Source organism: Plectropomus leopardus, chromosome 7, assembly GCF_008729295.1.
Source record: "Plectropomus leopardus isolate mb chromosome 7, YSFRI_Pleo_2.0, whole genome shotgun sequence".
NCBI classification, from domain to species: Eukaryota; Metazoa; Chordata; class Actinopteri; order Perciformes; family Serranidae; genus Plectropomus; species Plectropomus leopardus.
The window spans coordinates 15,922,567-15,943,549 of record NC_056469.1 but is presented as its reverse complement, the minus strand read 5'-3'; the positions used below and the strand labels follow the sequence as shown (position 1 = coordinate 15,943,549).

The window sequence follows — 20,983 nt, the reverse complement described above, 5'->3', positions numbered from 1 at the left end:
TGGGTTACGCAATTAAACTAGTCGTACCAATTTAAGTAAAAAAGAGGGTTGAAAGAAAACATAACCTTGAGGAGTGCCTTACATTTTTATGAAGTGAAACATAAGGTTCAGCCCCTCACTGCCCCTCAGCACCCCAATAATCTGCATACGGTCATATTTCCCTCAGCTGGCAGATGGCACCCAGTTTGAATCCCTGCCTATGCTCCTTAGCTTGTGAAACATCCAGTAAAACTAATTTTGAGCTTTTTGCACTTCTGGCATTTCGTAAGCACCTCAGGCCAGCAGGAGGTCTGATTATCTGTGTTACAGCGGGCGTCTGTCACACAAAACAGCAGGGACAAATTGCCAAATCCATTACCAGAATGTCTGCATAATCATCATCTCAATAGCTTATTCCTTTGGGGTGTCTTTTACTCCTTTAGTTTTGGTTTTGTTACATAGTTTTGACTTGACTTGATGCTGCGACGCTGTGACGCTGTGAAAAGCCTCACTTACAGTAGGTAGGTGTCTGCTGATGAGACACCTGTTGTGTTGAAAGATTTTCGTGAATACAATATTGTGGTTTAATGGAGCTCAATTGGTGCTTTTATCCGAGCTGACAAACAAAGATAATTGGGTTCCATCAGGCCAAGAAACAAATCTGAGGGGCAAGACATCTCCCTCTCTCACATATAGTAGACCTAAAAGTCTCCCACATGGACAAATACGCAGGGGAAGTCGCATGACAAGTATCATCCAGATGAAACAAAACAAACTGTTGGATCCTCTGAGCTTTTGATGCTAACAAGAAAATACAAACATTGCAACAGTGAGAGCTGCTTCAACATGGCTCCCTCTCTGTTCTCGTTTCCCTCTGTTAATTTGTTAAAGTGCACAAGCACCCATTAGTTAAGGACAGTAGATGAGGACGTTTAATTATCTGCATGTCACTCTGAAACTGGTCCACAGTATCTCTATGTGCATTTTTAAAAAAAAAAGGTCTGTTGCGTGTGCATTCAAGCTCTCACAGAGAACAGAAAGGTTTCAAATTCAAGAGCAAAACTGTTTCTATAGGGGCAAAGATCACAGTTCCACTTGCGTTGTCAGACATGACAGTAAGCGCTGCAGATCTGACTGTTGAAAAAAGCTCTTCAGTATTCAAATTCTAAAAGGCCAACATGCAGTCTATAGCCAAGTCAAGAGCCAGCTCATGATGTATGACTAAATAATTAATCTTGTTGCTGTTTCATTTGTCTTTTGCACAGTGAACATCGGTGGAGCCGTGTAAATTTCATAGTGAACACATTGTATGTTCTTCAGTGTAGCTCAGAGAAAACTGTCACTGTCTGCTTGGTATGCTAACTGATGCTCTGTTATGTCTTGTAAAGGAGCTTCTGAGATATTCAACTTGAATGTCTCTGGTTCTGACCATCTGAGTGACGCCTTTCAACATCCACCATAGACTGAAAGAGAAATGAGGGCGACTAAAGCGTCCCGATCAAGGTTTCTGCTCTCTGAGACATCATCAGTCTTTCAGCAGAGGATGATTTCAGCCCTTAAATGTGTGCAAGAAATGAAATGAAAGACCAGTTTAGCATATAATCCATGGACCAGGATACAAAAATAGCACAAGAATTTGACATTTTCAACACATCTTCTGCGGGCATGTGTCATTTAGGGAAATACTTCACCCACAAAATTATCATTTACATATCAATTATCTATGCCCTGCCCCTGAACTCAAGAAGAAAAACATAATTTTTTCCACATGGCTCCAGTAAATGAAGAATCCAAAAACTGGGACTGAAAGTGAAACTTATCTTTCACTTCTAGTCCCATTCAGAAAGCACTGACAGCACGGTAATGTTTGGTAACAACTGAGCATGTGATTGGATACATGAGACTTAGATTATACAGCACAAGTTCTGTGAGAGTTTGTAAATGGATGTTTTGATGTAATTTTGCTCATGTTAAATGTGATCACCAGTGTCAAGAATGTTTGCTGTTTTTGGATTCTTCATTCAAAGAAGGCATGTGAGAAAAAAAAAGGTTTTCTTCAAAAATTTAAGTTAATACGGCATGAATAACTGATACATGAATGGTAATTTTGTGGGTGAAGTATTGCTTGAAGTTTATCTGTAAAAATGTCTCAGTGGATGTCGCCCACTCATGGCAGTTTGAACTCAACTTGCACTCAAGTATGACAAGTGCAGTCAAGCATACAGTCGACATTCAGCAAGAATCTGAATTCTTTTTAAAAGATAGTAGCCTACAGGTTTTTCTAGTGTAGTGTAGCCTAGTGTAGTCTGAATGAATGTTGATCGTGGCTTTTTGCCTGAGTCACTTCAATAGTTGAAAGAGTAAGGCTGGTGACATTTGGCTTATTGTCAACAAATCACATAAAAAGACAAAAATCAATGAGAAATTGATCTTGCTTAAGATATTGGGTAGCTTGTTAAAGTAACTAAAAATGATTGTTTTGTTGTCAGATTCATATTAAACTTGTATGAAATCATTAGTTTGTTAATTTTAGTATTGATTTATGAACACTCGTGTACACTGCTCATCTGGAAACAGTCGAAAAACAAGTCTTAATGTAGTGACATGTTTGTTAAAGACTGAATAACAAGTCAGGTGCAAATCACATGCTCTGCTGAAGACACATGTTTTGAGGTTTCCCATCTATTTTGAGTTAGAGTTAAACGCTGCCCACCTGACAATCATCCAATGTGTCTTAGACAATCAGAGCTTGTTCTTGAGAGACGCATGTCTGCCTCTCTCTCATCAAAGACCTTTTATTTTCTGATGTCTGGGTTTTCTGATAACAATTGCCTCTCTTGTTGCACACTAATAATTTTAACCTTCAACCTATCAGGGCTTTGTGCATCACTTTATGTTTGATTACTAACAGACTGGGGTTGGCACAATATTGGATTTCCCTACATGATTGTCATGGCATGGAGTTCACAATATTAATAATATCACAATATTTATAGAAAGAATGACTCTGTTTATTGTGCCTTTTGTCTCAAATTTGGCAAAAACATGACAATCACAATTTGAGTTTCGGGAGGAGAAAGGGGGTCTGTAACCCTAACTGTACAGAAATGTACAAAAAGAGCAATTACACTGAATGGATAGTGAAAAGCAGATGGTGTTGAGGGAGAGATACAAAGCCAGAACAGTGAGAAAAACAAATTATGTAAGAGGAACTGAGATTTTCACACTACATAAACCTATCATGTGCGTATTATTAACAGGATATCTATATTTCATTTTGAAATACTGCGGTTATTTTCAGTACCAGAATATCATGTCACCTTTAATACAGACAATTTTCCACCACAAGCTATATCTTCATCCCTGCCAGAGCTTCTGCCAGAAAAGCACATAAATGAGCCACACTGATCACTAAGTGACATGTGTCTTTGTTATGATGAACATGGGCAGTTAATTTTGAGTCGATCCCCCAAAATCTGTGCTGCTGTTTGAGTGTGGTTTCCTTAAAAACTTAAGTGCCCAGCTCAAAAGTTTATGAATTGTGTTTTGCTTTGTTCTGTTTTTTGTAAGGCTTGGGATTGAGAGTAGTGATGCTGATGATGATTTTTTTTTCTTTTCAATAAGATTTGTTGGCAAAATATTTCTAATATCACCGCCCCTAATTTTTAATTGATACACTATAAGTTTAGTTAATGCTCTAATGTATCTGGTGGCCAGCAACCCCCAGTATCACCCCTGACTTAATTTATATTGTGCTTTTATACACACATGACCACTGGCCTCTGACCACGAGAGCCGTCCATGTCAAAGGCCCCTGGGCCCCGCTCAATAATCCATTCTTGACTGAATGAACAGAATATATGTCTAACTCCCATGAGGCCTCACTGTCATTCTCAATAAATATTAAAAACATCCATAACAACAACCACAGGAAATAAAATCTTTGATTCAAACTCTTTACAACAATATTTCAAATTAAAAGCACTTATAAAATACAATTATTTTTTCCATATGACAGATGTATGAATGTTTGCAAAAGCAATTACTACACCTAAACGATAAAGTACTATATATATACTGAAACTGCTGCAAAGAAAGAATGTGAAAACATTTAAAGATAAAGCACTTTTCTCAACAAAATGAGCCACATTTTGCAAAAAGAACATAATGCTGGATAAGGCATTACGGTACATATTTCAATCAGCTGAATATGTTGTTGACCACACTGCAGAAAACATTTGCAAATGCTTGTCCTAAAGTAATGGCGATTTAAAAAAAAAAAAAAATGGAATATATATTTTTGAAGATGTTGACTGCTTCACTTATAGCACTTAAGGTACATATATATATATATGTACACATATATATATATAACCTTGGAATATATATATATATATATATATATATATATATATATATATATATATACACATATATATATATAACCTTGGATTTTTGATTTTTAGTAACTGGTTGCAAGTGAAGCTTGATGGTACAACAGCTTTACAGCACATTGAAACAAAATTAATTACATTATCACTTTGCTGTTTCAGATAATCAACAATATCATCTTTACACTTAATATATAGATGCCTTTTTAAACTAGATGAGAGGCATTGATTCACTGTTCTCTGATCAGTGGAAACTTGTCCATTAGCTGTCAGAGTCTGTGCCAGTTTGAGGTCATTCAGTCACAACTATGAGTTGAAACAGCAGTGCCACTTTTCTCCTTAGCTCCTCAGTTTACTGTCAGCTGAATGTTTTTTTTTTTGTTGTTGGTATTTTTTTTTTTTTTGGTTGTGCAGAAAAATCACAGCATCCTAACTGCTGGAGGAGTGGAAACAGTGAGTCAGCTGAACACTGATGTTCATGGTGAATATATGCTGGAAGCATCAGTCATCTCTGCTTAATCACCAAGGCCATTTTTTCATGTTATTAAAGATGTCTTTCAGACGAGTCTTTCATGATGTAGCAAATGAAAACAACGACACAGGTGTTGTGCTGTGTTCATATAGAATTTCACCTCTTTTATAATTGTTCTTAATTAGGCATGTGGCCTTTGTCTGTAATCATTTCTCCTCTTACCATCACAACTAGCGTGAAATTGGATACATCGTTTAATTTAGATATTACATAGTCGAGGAAAATATAGTCTCCTCTTAACATTCACATTATTGGATTCTCACTGCCTTCTCAATGAGGTTGAGTGACAATACTATTTACCAGTCTTGATATACAGTGCATTCAGACAGTACTTTAATGACACATTTTTCATTGCATTGGCTCTGTACTCCTTTAGATGTGAAAATAAACACTTTGAGGTTAGTCCTAGTTCATTAAATTAAATTTGTCTCTAAGGCCGTTGTAAAAAAAAACGAATTTTAATATAAACAATGAGTGAGGTGACTGTGTAATGTAAAAGGAGACACTCATAGTCACAAACCCACGAAGAATTATCATTCAACTCTGCAGTTCCATTCAGTTTTACGAAGCATTTATAGCATCTTTATCTTATTTTTTTGTTTTTTGGGGCTGGAACTTTACTATTTTGGTACACTCTCACTGCTCTCTCTGTCATTTTCACTAAACAAGGCTTTAAAAGCCAACTGTACACTGTGCACTGTACACCCAACATCAAAAAGCCGATAGACGTAGTGAGCAACTAGCTGTAGAACGTAATGGGAAATTTTTGTGGCTGAAGAGACAAAAATAGAAGAAAAACGAAAACTTATTTAAGTTTGTCAAGTATGTAAAAGGTCTTAAAAGTCCAGTGTGAAGGGGCAGCCAGTAGCTCAGCTGTTAGAGCGAGCACCCCAGCCCTTCTGCTTTTGTGTTTACAACTGTTTTTTTCTGCCTACAAATGGCCAAAAACTAGGTTCCAACCGAAGGTTTTACGCCAATGAATTATTGGCCTTTATAAATGATAACAAATTTTTAGGGAATAGAAAGTAATTTTACAAGCATACAGAAATCTAAATACAGTCATCATGGGAAACATTTAGCTAAAGAAGTCTGTGACCTACAAACATCAGCAGACAGCAGTGTCTTTACCTCTGCCAGCATTGTACTGCAGCCATCGTCACTTCTTGCTGCTAAGGGGTAATTTCTGAGTCAGTCTGGTCTTCATCAAGTGACACATATGATCTGTTGGATTAAGGTCACCTGACCCACTCAGCCAATCATACATCAGCTACTGTTTGGCCATAAAAAGACTCCTCTTGGTGGCCTTAGCTGTGTGTTTAGTATCTATGTCCTGCCTGACAATCTGATCACTGTGGAACTTTGTATACACAGAGTCCTACATTGCTCACCTAATATGGCTGTGAAGACCCACAAACACCATTAAAGCTTAAAATCAACACTTATCTTCTGTCTTTTTTTATTGTTAAGAACCAAAACAATAAAACTATCTGATACTTTTTTCCCCAATACTTTCTGACCGCTCTGTGTGTGCTTAAAGGGACAGTTCACCCCAACATCAAAAATACATATTTTTCCTTTTACCTGTAGTGCTGTTTATCAGTCTAGATTGTTTTGGTGTGAGTTGCACAGTGTTGGAGATATCAGCCGTTGAGTTGTATGCTTTCTCTCCAGTGTATTGGAACAAGATGGCACTTAGCTGGTGGTACTCAAAGCACCAAAAAAATACATTTGAAAAACTCAACAGCAGTGTTTCTTTCCAGAAATCGTGACCTGGTTACTTAAGATAATCCCCAGGCCTTGATGTCAGCAGTTTAATGTAGGAACTATTTTCTTTCTACCTAACTACATCCACCAATCGTATCACTGTGCAGAAGGAAGCTTGCATCTATTCACAGAAAAGAGGCTTGTGCTCGCGACAGCAGGAGATGTAAATGTTAATTGAATTCTTCTAGACTAAGCTGTCACATTAGCTTACTCAGCTATGCTAGGTTACCTAGCAGTGGATACATGCTTCCTTCTGCACAGTGATTCGGGTGGGGTGTAGTTCGTTAAAATCAAAAGAGTTGCTACATGAAACTGCTAACAACAAGGTCTGTGGATTATCTTGAGTAACTGGGTCATGATTTCTAGAAAGAGACATTGCCTTTGAGCACTTTGAGCGCTGCAAGTCAAGTGTCACCTGGGGGTCGTTTTCCATTAGAAAATAGTACCGCCTCAGTGTAGTTGGTCGTCACAGCGACACCGTGCGTCACTGCCATGACGTTAGTTTCAATGCGACACGCACATAAGCACAGGATTTGAATCATACCGTGGCTTTCAGGGAGCTCCATTTTCTGGTGCACACCACGACTAAAACATGCCGCATGCATGCACCAGCGCGTGGTCAATAACAGGGTTACAGCTAAAAAGATTTTACTAAAACCACTGTAAGCACTTAATACTGCCAGCAACATTTCCTCTCTCTCTCTCTCTCTCTCTCTCTCTCTCTCTCTCTCTCTGTCCCTACTGTTGGATGATGAGGAGTTCACGTGACTACATAAGTGTAGGAAGTTGAGCGCAGCATCGCTTCACGCACAGATGGCCGCAACAGGGATAAACAAAATAGCTTGGCTGTTTGCACTGTCCAGGGTATTCCTTGCGTACCGCGCATTGATGACGCAGTGACGATTCTGTCTGACCAATCAGTGGTCTGCAGTGTTTCACGTCACCTTTTAGTACCTCATGGTACCCAGTCAGCTTTTTTTGGAACCCCAGGAGAGCAGGTAAAAAAGGCAGTACCAGGTACCAGGTACTTTTTCCTAATGCTAAACCAAAAAAGGCAAGTATAGCAGAGTATAGTAGAGCCGGTACCATGTAGTGGAAATGCGCCATATGGCGGATATCTCACAACAACATCAGCACTCTGCAACTCACACCAAAAGAATCTAGACTAATAAACAGCACTGCAGGTAAGAGGAAAAAATGTATTTCTGAATTTGGGGAGAACTCTCCCTTTAACACTGAGTTTGTTTATATGGGTGCATTATGCATGTGCTTTATGCACTTTCCAATGATGTGCATTTATATCCATTTCTTTATGCACAGGCACACACAGGCATGTTTGTGATCCTCTTGAAGAACTGTTTCTCATACTTGGACACAGGAATTTTTAATATCTGGGACCAAAATTTGACGATTTACATAAATGGCAGGTCAAAAGCCTCCATCTGCAGACTCAGACTCCTGTGGTGGAGAACTGCGTGACCTCAGTATGAGGGTCATCCTGAAGTGTTCTTCCTCCGCAATGATCCATGCCTAGTCAGGCCGGCGGTCTCTGTGTCGTCGCAGGAGCACAGACAGACACAGGCTCCCTCGTGGTATTGCGTGCTCTGGAGAAGCTGTTCTGATCCAGGTGGGGACGATAGGGCAGGCAGAAATCCCTGAAGCACCTTTTGAAGTTCTCATCCAAGAAGGCGTACAGCACAGGGTTGAGACTGCTGTTGGTGTAGCCCAGTGCGATGCACAAGTGCCAGCTGGCCATCACCAGGAGGTTCTTGCGGTTGATATCCACCATGGTCGTGACAATGATAAAGATGTGGATGGGAGTCCAGCAGATGATGAAGGCTGCTACGACCACCAGGACCATGCGGGTGATCCTTCTCAGGTTCCTGTCCTTCTCTTTGGAGCCAGAGAGCAGACGGACACTCTTGAGCCGCAGGATCATCAGACCATAGCAGATGGTGATGACCAGGACAGGAACCACGAAAGCAAAGACGAAAACGCAGATTTTCATCACCGTGTTCCAGTACGGTTTGGGGAAACTGAGTTCGCAGGAGGTGTTTCCTGAGGAGTTAAAACAATTAGCAGTGTAATAGAGGGCCACGTGGAGAGGCTAATTCAAGTTAATAACCCAGCCCAAATGTTCTTTTTTACGACACTAAGGGTGCTAAAAAGCTCAGGCTGATATGTGAAGTTTTTACACAGTGATGTTGATTTTTTTTCTTCAACACTAAAAATCTCTCACCTTTATCTGTCACCCTGGTAACAGCTATGATCATGACAGGGACTCCGACGGCAGACGAGAGGATCCAGATGCACACGTTGATGAGCTTGGCTTTGGCAGGTGTGCGGAAGTCAAGGGCCCTCACTGGATGACAGACAGCGATGTATCGGTCTACGCTCATCATGGTGAGTGTGAAGATGCTGGTGAACATGTTGTAGTAGTCTATGGCGATAACCACTTTACACAACACCTCCCCAAAAGGCCATGTGCTCATCAGGCACTTGGCACTCTGGAAGGGGAGGGTGCTAGTGGCAAGAGCGTCAGCGAGAGCCAGGTTGAAGATGTAGATATTGGTGGCAGTTTTCATTTTGGTGTATCTGGTTTTTAAGGGAAAAGCACAAGGTATTGTTTACTGACTCTGTCACAGTCGAGGTGAAGTTTTGTTTGTTGGGGGAAACTGATTTTTTTTCAAGGTCTGTCTACTTTTGTGCTGTAGAGAAGACAAGTGTGGTTGACTCACATTTTCCATTCAGATGTTTCAAGGTTAGAACCAATTTATTGTTTGATCTAATTCATTTCCCCTCTAAAACCAGTGATCTCCCATTTCCTCTCGAATAATATTGTATGAATAAAAGAGCTTCTGATGCATAATGTTTTTTTTGGCACTACACTAAATGCATGGGAGCCAGAGTGACTAAGCCTCCATTAAACTGCACTTCTGCAGAATGTAATGAGACAATTTAAGACAAAAAATCCTCTAAAACTTCTCCTTGATTTTTTTTTCTTTTACCAGTAACCAGTCTGAATGCCAGCTTGTCTGTCTGTTATACGATGAATTCCTCCATGAGTCTATAACATGACAGTAGTTGGTCACATTTAATTAAATTGCAGCAACAGGCTCTACAAGGAATAGAGGATACAAAGGGAAGTCTTACTTTTATCTTAATAATCTCCCACATGAAGAGATTTATTACACTACAGACTGATCTCACTCTAAATATAATTGCATTACCATGGGGAGAGTGTGCACGCTGTCTTTTATATTCACTTTTGTTTTATTATTCTGAAATTAAAAAACAGAAAGTCATATTTCATCCTCCACACAGGGAGCAGCTCAGTGAGATGATTGATTGATACTGGCGGTTCAACCATTACCTCATTGCTTTCTAATCTAAGCTGCATTAGTTCAACAACAAATCAACATGAAACAGAATCTTCAATACTTGACTTAGGACCACAGAGACAAATAGATTCTTCAGATTCAGCAGGTGAGGGTTGCTGCTTATTTCCCATGCAAATGAATCATTTGAGTTCACAACATCGTTCCTGACAGAGGTAATTGGTGCAATGAAGTAATTTCAGCGCTAAACTGTAGATCACCCCCCATCCCCCTGTTTTGTGTAGGTGGCGTTTGTGTGTTGTGTGTGGGTGTGTTAGAGAGGGGCTCTCAGACACATCAAAACTGTGGGCAGTTACAAAAGACCATCATCACTGAAGCAATGGAGCATTTTTTTTAGACATATGTCATTCTTAAAAATCAAGATCAGAATGTCGAATATTCCAAGAAATAAGTTTACTTGGTGATTTAAGGTCTTTAGAACAGCCCCTGAAGATATTTTTAAAATATATATATATAGAATTATTTTATGGCACTTTAAGACAATTTAAAATAACAAAAAAAAGAGACAAATACAAAATTAAGATACATTTATATTTTATATACTGTCTATAGATAGATATTACCATCTTTCTCTTTCTCTCTCGCTCTCTTTGTATGCGCGCGTGCGTCTGTGCGTGTTGTAAATATGTACTTAGTCGCTAATAACCTATTTTTTCAGTGGTTTTTTCTTTGACAAAATAGTTTATGGGTCTTAGTTTCTCATATATTTCTTACCTGACCACTCCGTACATTACAAGCACATTTCCAAGCAGTCCCACCACACAGATGAGAGAGTAGAGAGCCGTGATACAAACGGCGAGGATGAGACTTGTAGTGTCCCTGCCTGCAGCTTTGATGGTTTCGTTGCCGTTTGGAGGCGCGCGCAGCAAATCCTCAGCGAAGGTAACATTGAAAGGAGTTGTGGAGACCGAGTCGTTAAAATCACCAAAAGCGTTGTAGGGTGGAAGAGCCATTTCTGAAACAAGTCAGGTGAGATTGTAGCGCACGAAGTGGAAGATTTTCAAAGCTGATGAACAGGAGCGCACGAGATCTGGACGACAAATTAGTGATGAGGCGCCCAGAGGAGGTTTGCGTCCTCTCTCTCTATCTCTCTTTCTCTCTCTGGCTCTCTCTTTCTCTTTCACTCTCTATCTCTCTGTCTGTCTGTCTGTCTGTCTATCTTTGCGTCTCTGCGCGCTCCCTTTGGCAAAGCGCACTGGTGCACAAAGCAAGATGTATTTTTCCTGCCTAAAGGGATCCCATTTGTCAAAGTGCTTTAATTAGCTCCAGCATACAATAATGCTTCATCACGTCCATTTTTTTAATTTCTCCTTACTGGCTTTTATCCAAAAGAACAGCCTTGTTCCACCTGCAACCCAGCAGCCCATCAAACAATGTCAGTCAAACCCAATCTGATGATCTCTCATTGTTGAGGCTCAATTAGACAAGTCTTTATTGAGCCATCTTTCTTACTGCTGCCTGCCTGCCCTCAGCCCTGAGGTACTTCTTCTCTCGCTATCGTCAGGGGAGCTCCATTAAAGGACTGACTGTTCTCAGCAGGCAGTCACCTCCATGAAATTACCTTACTAAACCACAGGAGTGATGCAATTACCTGTCAGTAGGCTGATTAAATATTTAGGATGGTTTTGATCCCCTATAGCAGCAGCACGTCAAATGTGTGGATTTTAAAATTAATCGTACATATTGTTGCATTACAGTTTACATTTGCTGCCTGCATAATTGTGTTGGTATCAATTACATCTTTATGAGCAAACAATAGGTGCAGGCCCATTTGAGAACTCAGCATTAGCTGTGGGTCAATATATAATGCTGCTCATGTTTAGTTAGAGGAGACGTTCATTTTTGTCCCTGGTCTTCTTAGACCATCTGGAACATGTCTCATACTGTTGGTTTGATAAAACTGTTGGTTTGCAGAACACACACGTCCTTTTTGGTATTGAATTTGTTAAAACAATCAATATTTGTTTTCAGTCTGACATATTGCTTGACATGCAGCATGTGCAGCAGACACCATGTCACGTAATTCTTAATTACACAAATGTTTGGCTTTTAATGCCAAGCAGGTGTGTCCTCCTAGTTGTCATCAAAGTGCTTATTTATCTGTCTTGCTGCCTTTTGTCTGTAGCCCATTACTGGGAACATCAGAAACCATTAGGAACATGCAACTACATTTGATTGTGTGTGTCTGCTGAAATTGGAGCATGCATGTGTGCAGTCTGTTTGAGAGTGTTTCTCAGGGGGTAATAGTTTATTTGAACGCAGACAGATCAAAATCCTCCTGTGGCTGTGTCTGTAGTGTTCAGAACGGTGGCAGTCTTTATGCACTCTGCAAAATGACCTTTACAAAATCAGCCTTTAAGCTGCCACCATCAGAGGGACAGCCGTCGTGCTGAACAAAAGCTTTGTTGCCTCCCTCTTTACTGCTCCTTCCATAGATAGATTATGCACATATTCCTAAAATGAAGAGCAGTATTTACACAGATCTGGCTCATTTTGGGAGTTCAGCCATCTCATTTGTCTTTCATTAATGAGGGATGTTTGTTTGCACCTTCTGTTTAGATTTCTGGCCACAGGTGAGTGTAAGTCTCAATATGATGTCAGAGAGAGTAGCCATGCGATGGCAATTGTCAGTTGGTCATTTTGTCAGTCATTTAGTTGGTCCATAGCTTTGGTCCTGACTGAAATATCTCAACAAATATTGAATTGACTATTGTTACATTTAGAATAGATATTCATGGTTTCCAGAGTCCTTGTGACTATGGTGTTGCTCTGATTATTCCTCATTGCGCAAGAATACTCAACTTGCCAAGAGCCATTTACAAACACTAATAATATTTGTCAGATTGGGGATGCACAATATTGGATTTTTTTAGCCGATATGGATATAATATATGTAAGAATTCACTCGGCCAATTACCAATACAGATATCAAAGCATCCACTTTTTTAACTAATACACTAATTTTAGTAATCATTAAGTCTTTTCTGTGGTGAAATATTTATTCATTATGTATTGTTTTTTTTTAAAGTATTGATTTGCGATATCAGTCCGAGTGCCTTCGGTTTTTCTCCACATGAAATCAGACACATTACAAAATGCAAAGAAATGAAAAAACACCACTTTAAGTGTAAAGGTAGTCAGATACAAGCTTGAAGCTTTTCTGTTACACAAAATCTGAGAGGTGAAAAAAAACAGATCTTATGTAACAGTATGTACATTTAAGGGTGAGTGCCTTTTAGTGAGTGTGAGTAGAGGTAGGGAGGCAGTGGGGGTGGACAGGTTACTTGGTTTATTCAACAGACGCCTCCCTTCACATCCATTAATCCATCCATGACACTTCCAGAGGGCCCAGCAGTACATTCTGGCCTTGACAGTTATCTGCCTCTATACTTTTACTTTTTTGTGCTATATGGGTCAAAACACAAGTACTATAGTATGACTATTTCGTGCAATTTTTGAATACACACTTTAGTATGACTTTTTAGTGCTATTTTGTACGACATACTAAATTATGACTTTCTGTGGTATTTTGGAAGACATGCTATATTAGGACTTGTTTGTACAATTTTGGATGACATACTATTGTGTGACATTTTATGTGTCATTTTGGACAACATATTGTAGTATGACTTTTTTGTGCAATTTTCAACAACACACTTTAATATGACTTTTTTGTGCTATTTCGGACATCATTTTATGGATTGAATTTTTTGTGCAATTTTGGAAGACATACTATACTATGACTTTTCTGTGCGAGTTTGGATGACATACTATATTGTGACTGTTTTGTGGTATTTTGGACAACATATTTTAATGTGACTTTTTTGTACACTTTTGGATGACAAGCCACTATAACTTTTTTGTGTTATATGGGAAGACATACTTCAGTATGACTTTTTTGTGCTATTTTGGACGAAATACTATAGCATGATTTTTTTGTGCAATTTTGGACGACATACTATACTATAACTTGTTTGTTATATGTGAAGACATACTTTAGTATGACCTTTTGTGCTATTTTGGACGACATATTAAACTATGACTTTTTTTGGCAGGAGCAGGGCTTCACTATAATAAATCCATTGAGCAGGCATGCTGAGTGCGAGCATCGCGAGAGTTGGAAACTGGAGGCGAGATTCAACATGGCGGTGCCCTGTTACTGAGAGAAGACAGCAAATACGTAAAACTAATAGCTCAAAATAAGAAATTAAAAAGACATTCTGATTCAGTCTGCATTATTCATCCATCTGCAACCACCAACCCGGAACAACACATCACCACAGAGGAGGAATAACCGAGCTCGAAGCATTCATCCACCTGTCACAGCCTGCAGACCAGCGTGGACCTGGACTCAGCCAACCCAAACAAACGACCGACAGCAGACTCTTCAACGGACACCGATGATCTACAAACCACTGACATCGAGGTAAGTGTACCAGCAAGCATGGACAAAAAGCTGGACCTGTTAGTATCACTTCACAATGAAATCAGAGACATCCGCTCACCACAACATCGTTTCACTACTAAAATCAGGACTTACAATCCTCCCTAAAAACACCCAACAAACAAATACACGCCGTCACAAAATAAAACAAACTTATGAAAGAGACTATTGTGGACTAACAACCTCGTTCCGTGCGTGACAACATCTTTTCTAGCATCCCGAGCAAATACCCGACAAGCCGGAATCCCTCATCCAAATGTTCATGACAGCGCATCTGAAAAAACCGCCCGAACCGCCAAAAACTTCAGCTTCCACAGAGTTCACCGCCTCGGACCCGGACCCGGACCCGGAGCCATTATCGCCGAATACGAGCACTTTAAGCAGAAGGAACGGGTTAAAAACAAAGGACAGGAGCTCAAAGGCACAGCATTCAGATTTAACGACCAATACCTCCGCGAGATAAACGAGCGCCAGAAAATACTGTATTTCATATTTAAAGAAAACAGAGTGAACACAAACGCGCATCACTGAACGACAAACTTTACATAGACGGACAATAATTCCGCAATCCGCGAATCAGCCGCGGCTCTTTTCAATAAACTGGAATAGCCCTGACTGCTGGACTCTCATCAGTGTCCCTCTCATTTCTGTTTGTGATGTTATTGTTGGGATTTTTTGTGTCTGCAACATTCACTTTTGTATCTTATTTTATGTATGTTGCTGGTTACGGTACATGCGCAGACAGTTAAATGCCCCTCCCCACACACTCACACACACACGTTTTTATCCACAGCAACACCTCATACAAACCGCAGACTGAATGAACTTTTGCAATAAAGTATTGAAAAAATAAAAACTGATTCATGACGTAAATATTTACAGTGATGGTGGTAACAATCACATTTGTGGTATTATTTATGGTTATTGTTGTTATAATTATTATTTTTCTTTTTTTCTTTTTTTTAAATTGATGAGTGTGTGTATGTATGTGTGTATTCTCATTTTTGTTATTTTTAGTTATTTTTCTTTTTTCCTTCTTTTTCTAGGGGTCTACACAATGATTTATCTACAAAACCATTTTAATGTGGTGTTTGTGAAAATGAAATAAGATCACAGTAGAATACGTAGAATGCATCTTCAAATTGATAAAACCAACTTGATAATACTAGTAAAAGTTTGATAAAATAAGGATAACATTTTAATGCACAGAATGCATCACATAAGATGGAAAATAAAATACGTTACATAAAATCTACTGACATTATTAATGAAAATAAGCATAAGATAGAAAATACAGCATCTTAAAGCTGTGCAGCAGTACCTAAGTGCAAAGCAGCCCAGATAGAGCTAGTTAAAGGCTAAATAGAAAATATATGTTTTTAGTTTACTTTTAAAAATATTTAGCGAGCTGAATTCCCTGATATCTAAAGGCAATGTGTTCCAAAGCTTTGGGGCGTAACTGACAAACGCTGCATCCCCAATTTTTTTTGGGCTGTTTTTGGGAACTTCCAATAATCCAGCTGCAGATGATCGCAGTGTTTGTGAAGGCAAGTACGGAACAAAAGAGTTAGCGATGTACCTTGGTCCTTGCCCAGTAAGGGCTTTGTATGTAAGGAGGAGGAACTTAAATTCAATTCTGAACTTTACAGCCAGTGCAGAGCAGCTAAAACTGGAATAATGTGCTCTCGTCTTGGTTCTGGTTAACAGTCGAGCTGCAGAGTTTTGGATCAGCTGAAGTCTCTCAGTGGATATTTTCGGTAACCCAGTAAAAAGTGTGTTGTTTTTGTGACCTTGTTAATGTGGGACTGAAAGCTCAAATCTGAATCGAGGATAAGACCAAGACTTGTGACCTCAGATTTAATCCAGGGAGTCGAATTCCCAAGATTATTCAAAAGCATTTATCTTTTTGTTTTAGGGCCGACTAGTAGGATCTGAGTTTTGTCCTCATTTAACTTTAAGAAGTTATTGCTAATCCATTTATTTATTGCCAGCAGAAAGGTGGTGATGGGATTTATAGCTACAGCATCATTTGGTTCAGCAGAGATGTACAGTTGTGTGTCATCTGCATAACTATGAAAACAAACGTTGTGCTTACTAATGATGTCACGAAGTGGCAGCATTATTACTGAGAACAGTAGTGGACCAAGGCAGCTCCGTTGTGCAACTCCAAAATAGATGTCATGTTTCACAGAAACATAATCTCCAAGACCGACGTAAAACTGTCTCCCTTTAATATATGTTTTGAACCAGTTTAACACACATTCAGAAAGACCAACCACCTTTTCAAGCCGATTGATTAAGATATCACAGTTAATCGTATTAAAGGCTGCACTTAGGTCCTGGAGGACAAGGATAGAGGCTTTATTTTCACCAGAATTTTGAGGTCACTGGCTATTTTTGTAAGTGCAGTTTTAGTATATTTAGATATTTTGGACGACAAACCATAATAGCACTAAGGCTAATTTTGGTTTGCAACTGACCCTCTCCCTCCACGGTTTCGCAGGAGTGGAGCACGACGGCCCTGAGCACGTTCAGGAGGAGCAGGAGGCCGTCTGTGCAATGAGCTTGATCTTGTGGATGGAGAACATTGGGTGGATGGAGGAGATCATGTGGATAACTGAGAAGCTGGAAATGGAGCTGATGCAGGAGCCATATGCTTAACTACATCAGCTATTCTACCGAGGCGGCGCATTAACACTTCCAGGCAGTTCAGGCGTCTGTTGAGGCTTGAGATTCCCAGCTTCAGGCCACCTAGCTCCCTCTCCGGCATCCGAAAACCAGCCTGCTGGATTTCAAGAAAAGGATGGTCCCCCCCGTCCGGATGAGGCCTCATTGCGCCCTGGTTCCTCTCAGCTGTCCTCTGGGCTGACCTCTGAACTCTCCTGTGGGTCTCGACGTCTCCTCCTCCATTATTTCTCCCTCCACCACTCCCCCCTGTTTCTGCATACTGGTTCCAGCCTCTGTTTGTTGTTTCATGTTAAACTTAATAAAAAGTTGCTTCACTAAATGGCTGCTGTTCTTAAATCTAAGATAGTAGAGGATATACAGTGCATATGAAGGTACAAACTGATTTATGTTATCACTGAATTACCTTGCACGCCCACCTCCAGTCTCCCAAATCCCTGGATGCTCTCAGCACGGAGGGTGGAGGCTGCAGTGTACTCAGGCGAGGTCATTTCTTGTGATGGCCCGGAAGGTCCTTCTGTTGGGCAGTGAGTTTTTGTTTCCCTCTCCCCGGCACATCATTGTACCGTTTTCTGCCCTGTAATGCTGTTCTTGTGACTCCAGAAAATGACGTCACCTGCCTGACCACGTCCTCCCATGCCTGCTTGTATGAGTTTTTGGTCACATTTTGGACGACATACTATACTATGACTTGTTGGTCATATTTTGGAAGACATACAATACTATGACTTTTTGGTCACATTTTGGACAACATACTAAAGTATGGCATTTTGTTGATATTTTCACCGACATACTATGGTATAACTTTTTGGTCATATATTGGATAACATACTATAGAATGATTTTAGTCATGTTTTCGCCAAAATACTATTCTGTGACATTTTGGTTGACATACTATTGAATGACGTTTTGGTCATATTTGGGATGACATACTACAGTATGACTTTTTGCACATATTTTGGACAACATACTACTATAGTATGACTTTTTTGTCCCATTTGGAAGACATACTACACTATGACTTTTTGGTCATATTTTGGAGGACATACTGAAGGAGTTTTTCTCTTGGTTGCTGCAAGTAGAAAAACTCTCACCCTCCCAGGGTTAGCACAATGTTCAGAATTCTTAAAAGCAACTCAATAAACAGTAAATAACTGAATGTCCACACAAAATTTAGAATTTTGAGTTCAAACCTTTTTAGTGAGTCTTTTTCAAGCAAGCAATGAGCAGTTACAGAGGTCTGGATCAGAAATGCATCTCCCTAGCCGATAACATCAGCGAGTCAGCCTGCATTCTGACAACCTGTCTTTCCCTGATCCAGTATTTTATACTATTTACAATGAGGAAATGTGAATGAAGGTAGAATCATCTTCTGGTTGGTTCCCCTCGTCATCTGGCTCCCCATTCAGCGTGGCATTTTCTCTGGATTGGTCAACTTCGAGGACAGTCCCTTTTTAGGAGTTGTTTTTTTCCTTTTCTGCATGACCTGTTGAACTCAGTCACAGAGACCAGACACCCACACTCTCTTTTTTTGTCTCATATACAAAAATATTTCCTCATTTTTGTCTCTGTTTACAGATGACCTTAACATGACACTCCTAAATGACCTATGCAGTAGCATTTCAATTCCTCTAACGGTAGTTTCAACATTCTCACTTCATAATTTTTGCAATTGCATAACAATTTTAACCTTTCTTGGACAGATCCTTAAGGGCTCATGTCACATGAAACTTGTTCCCTATCCTAGCATTATAATCATACTTTAGCTGAAATCATTGTTCGGTTACATATTTTAGTATGACTTTGGTCACATTTTGGACGACACACTATACTACGACTTTTTGGTCATATTTTCAAGGACATACTATTGTTTGACTTTTTGGTCACATTTTGGATGACACTATACTATGACTTTTTGTGCACATTTTAGACTACATACTATAGTATGATTTTTTTTAGTAAGATTTTAAATGACATACTATATTATGACTCTTTGGTCAGATTTTGGACCACATACTATACTATGACCTCTTGGGCATATTTTGGAAGACATAGTATAGTTATGACTTTTTGTGCATATTTTGGATGACATACTATAGTATGACTTTTTTGTGATATTTTAGACGACATACTGAAGTATCACTTTTTGGTCATATTTTCAAGGACATACTATAGTATGACTTTTTGGTCACATTTTGGATGAAACCCTATACTATGACATTTTGGTCATATTTTGGATGACGTATTATACTGTGAATTTCTTGATATTTTGGATGCCATACTATAGTATGACTTTTTGTGCACATTTTGGACTACATCCTATAATCTGATTTCTTTTTTTTTTTTTTTTTTTTGTCATATTTTGGATGACATACTATACTATGACTCTTTGGTCACATTTTGGACCACTTAATATATTATGACTTCTTGGGCATATTTTGGACGACATGGTATGGCTTTTTGGTCATATTTTGGATGACATACTATGACTTTTTGGTCATATTTTGGAAGACATAATGTAGTTTGACTTCTTTTTCATATTTTCAGTGACAAACTGTTGTATGATTTTCACTGTCACTTTTTGGACAACATAGCTACTATACTGTAGTATGACTTTTTGCGCAAATTTTGGATGACATACTGTAGTATGACATCTTGGGCATATTTTGGATGACATGTTGTGGTATGACTTTTAGGGCATGTTTTGGACAACATTATATAGTATAACTGTTTTGTGATATTTTGGACGGCATACTATAGAATGACTTTTTGTGCATATTTTGGATGACAGTATAGTATGACTTTATATGCATATTTTTGACGACATGCTATAGTATGACCATTACAACATTTCCCCATACTGTCACAATAATGCACTTCTTATTGATACCACAGGTAACTGACAAGAAGTAGCTATTGAAGCACTGCATGATGAAGAGTCTCCGTGAAGATGAACAACCAAAGTTTGAGCGATAATAAGGACGAACTCAGAAGGGCCTTAAAGTTGGCATTTGAGCCTTTATTGGATAGGACAGATCAATAGCGTGAAAGGGGGAGAGAGAGAGAGAGAGAGAGAGAGAGAGAGACAGAGAGGGGGGACGACATGCAGCAAAAGGCCATGAAGGGAGTCGAACCTGAGGCCGCTGCGGCAAAATCATTGCCTTCATTCATGGGGCACCTGCCTTATCCACTCAACCACCTGTTGCCCCAGAAGAGTTTTTTTTTTCAAAAAAGCTTTTTGACTCAAATTCCGACATCCAATGCTTGCCGACATAGTTCACACCATCCTGTGCTGTTTTATTTCAGGAAAGTGAGATTTTGTTGTTTCGGTTGTGCCACCACAGATCATTGTTGTTAAAATGAATATTGTACCGTGCTGCTAAAAATGCAATCCTTTTTTAATGTATTTATCTAGAAAAATTTCTCTGGCTTTTTTCCATTTCTGTCAACAAACATGACAAAAAATAAAATGAACTCAAAACAGCATAAAATAACCTGCTTGGACACGCCATAGCATAAAAACGTGCAAATATGGCCAAAAACACAATAATATACCGTGCTGAAAAACTGACCAAAATGCAAGACCTCAAAATAGCATAAAATATTGTGCTGAGAAATGCTATAGCATTAAAACGTGCAAAAACGATGAAAAACGCCATAATATAGCATGTTGAAAAATTGACCAAAAAAGCAAGGCTATAGTATGGCAAAAATGTCAAAAAATCACATGTCCCAAAAACAGCTGAAAACACCTCAAAACAGTATGAAATAGCGTGCCGGGACACGCCAT

At 39.3% G+C, this 20,983-nt stretch overlaps 1 protein-coding gene and 1 long non-coding RNA gene across 2 annotated transcripts; one reads left to right on the top strand and one right to left on the bottom strand.

Moving 5' to 3' along the window:
• Positions 1-7,695: 7,695 nt before the first annotated feature.
• LOC121946185 (delta-type opioid receptor-like) lies at positions 7,696-11,131 on the bottom strand. Its single transcript, XM_042490653.1, has 3 exons — positions 10,779-11,131; positions 8,906-9,261; positions 7,696-8,724 (listed from the first exon to the last, which is right to left on the bottom strand). Exons 1-3 carry the CDS (start codon positions 11,015-11,017, stop codon positions 8,201-8,203), a joined length of 1,119 nt encoding a protein of 372 aa, XP_042346587.1. The 5' UTR covers positions 11,018-11,131; the 3' UTR covers positions 7,696-8,200.
• A 3,028-nt stretch (positions 11,132-14,159) lies between these two features.
• On the top strand, positions 14,160-17,515 carry LOC121946186. The gene is made up of 2 exons (XR_006105999.1): positions 14,160-14,490; positions 17,012-17,515. It is a non-coding gene; the product is annotated as an uncharacterized LOC121946186 (long non-coding RNA).
• Positions 17,516-20,983: the final 3,468 nt, after the last annotated feature.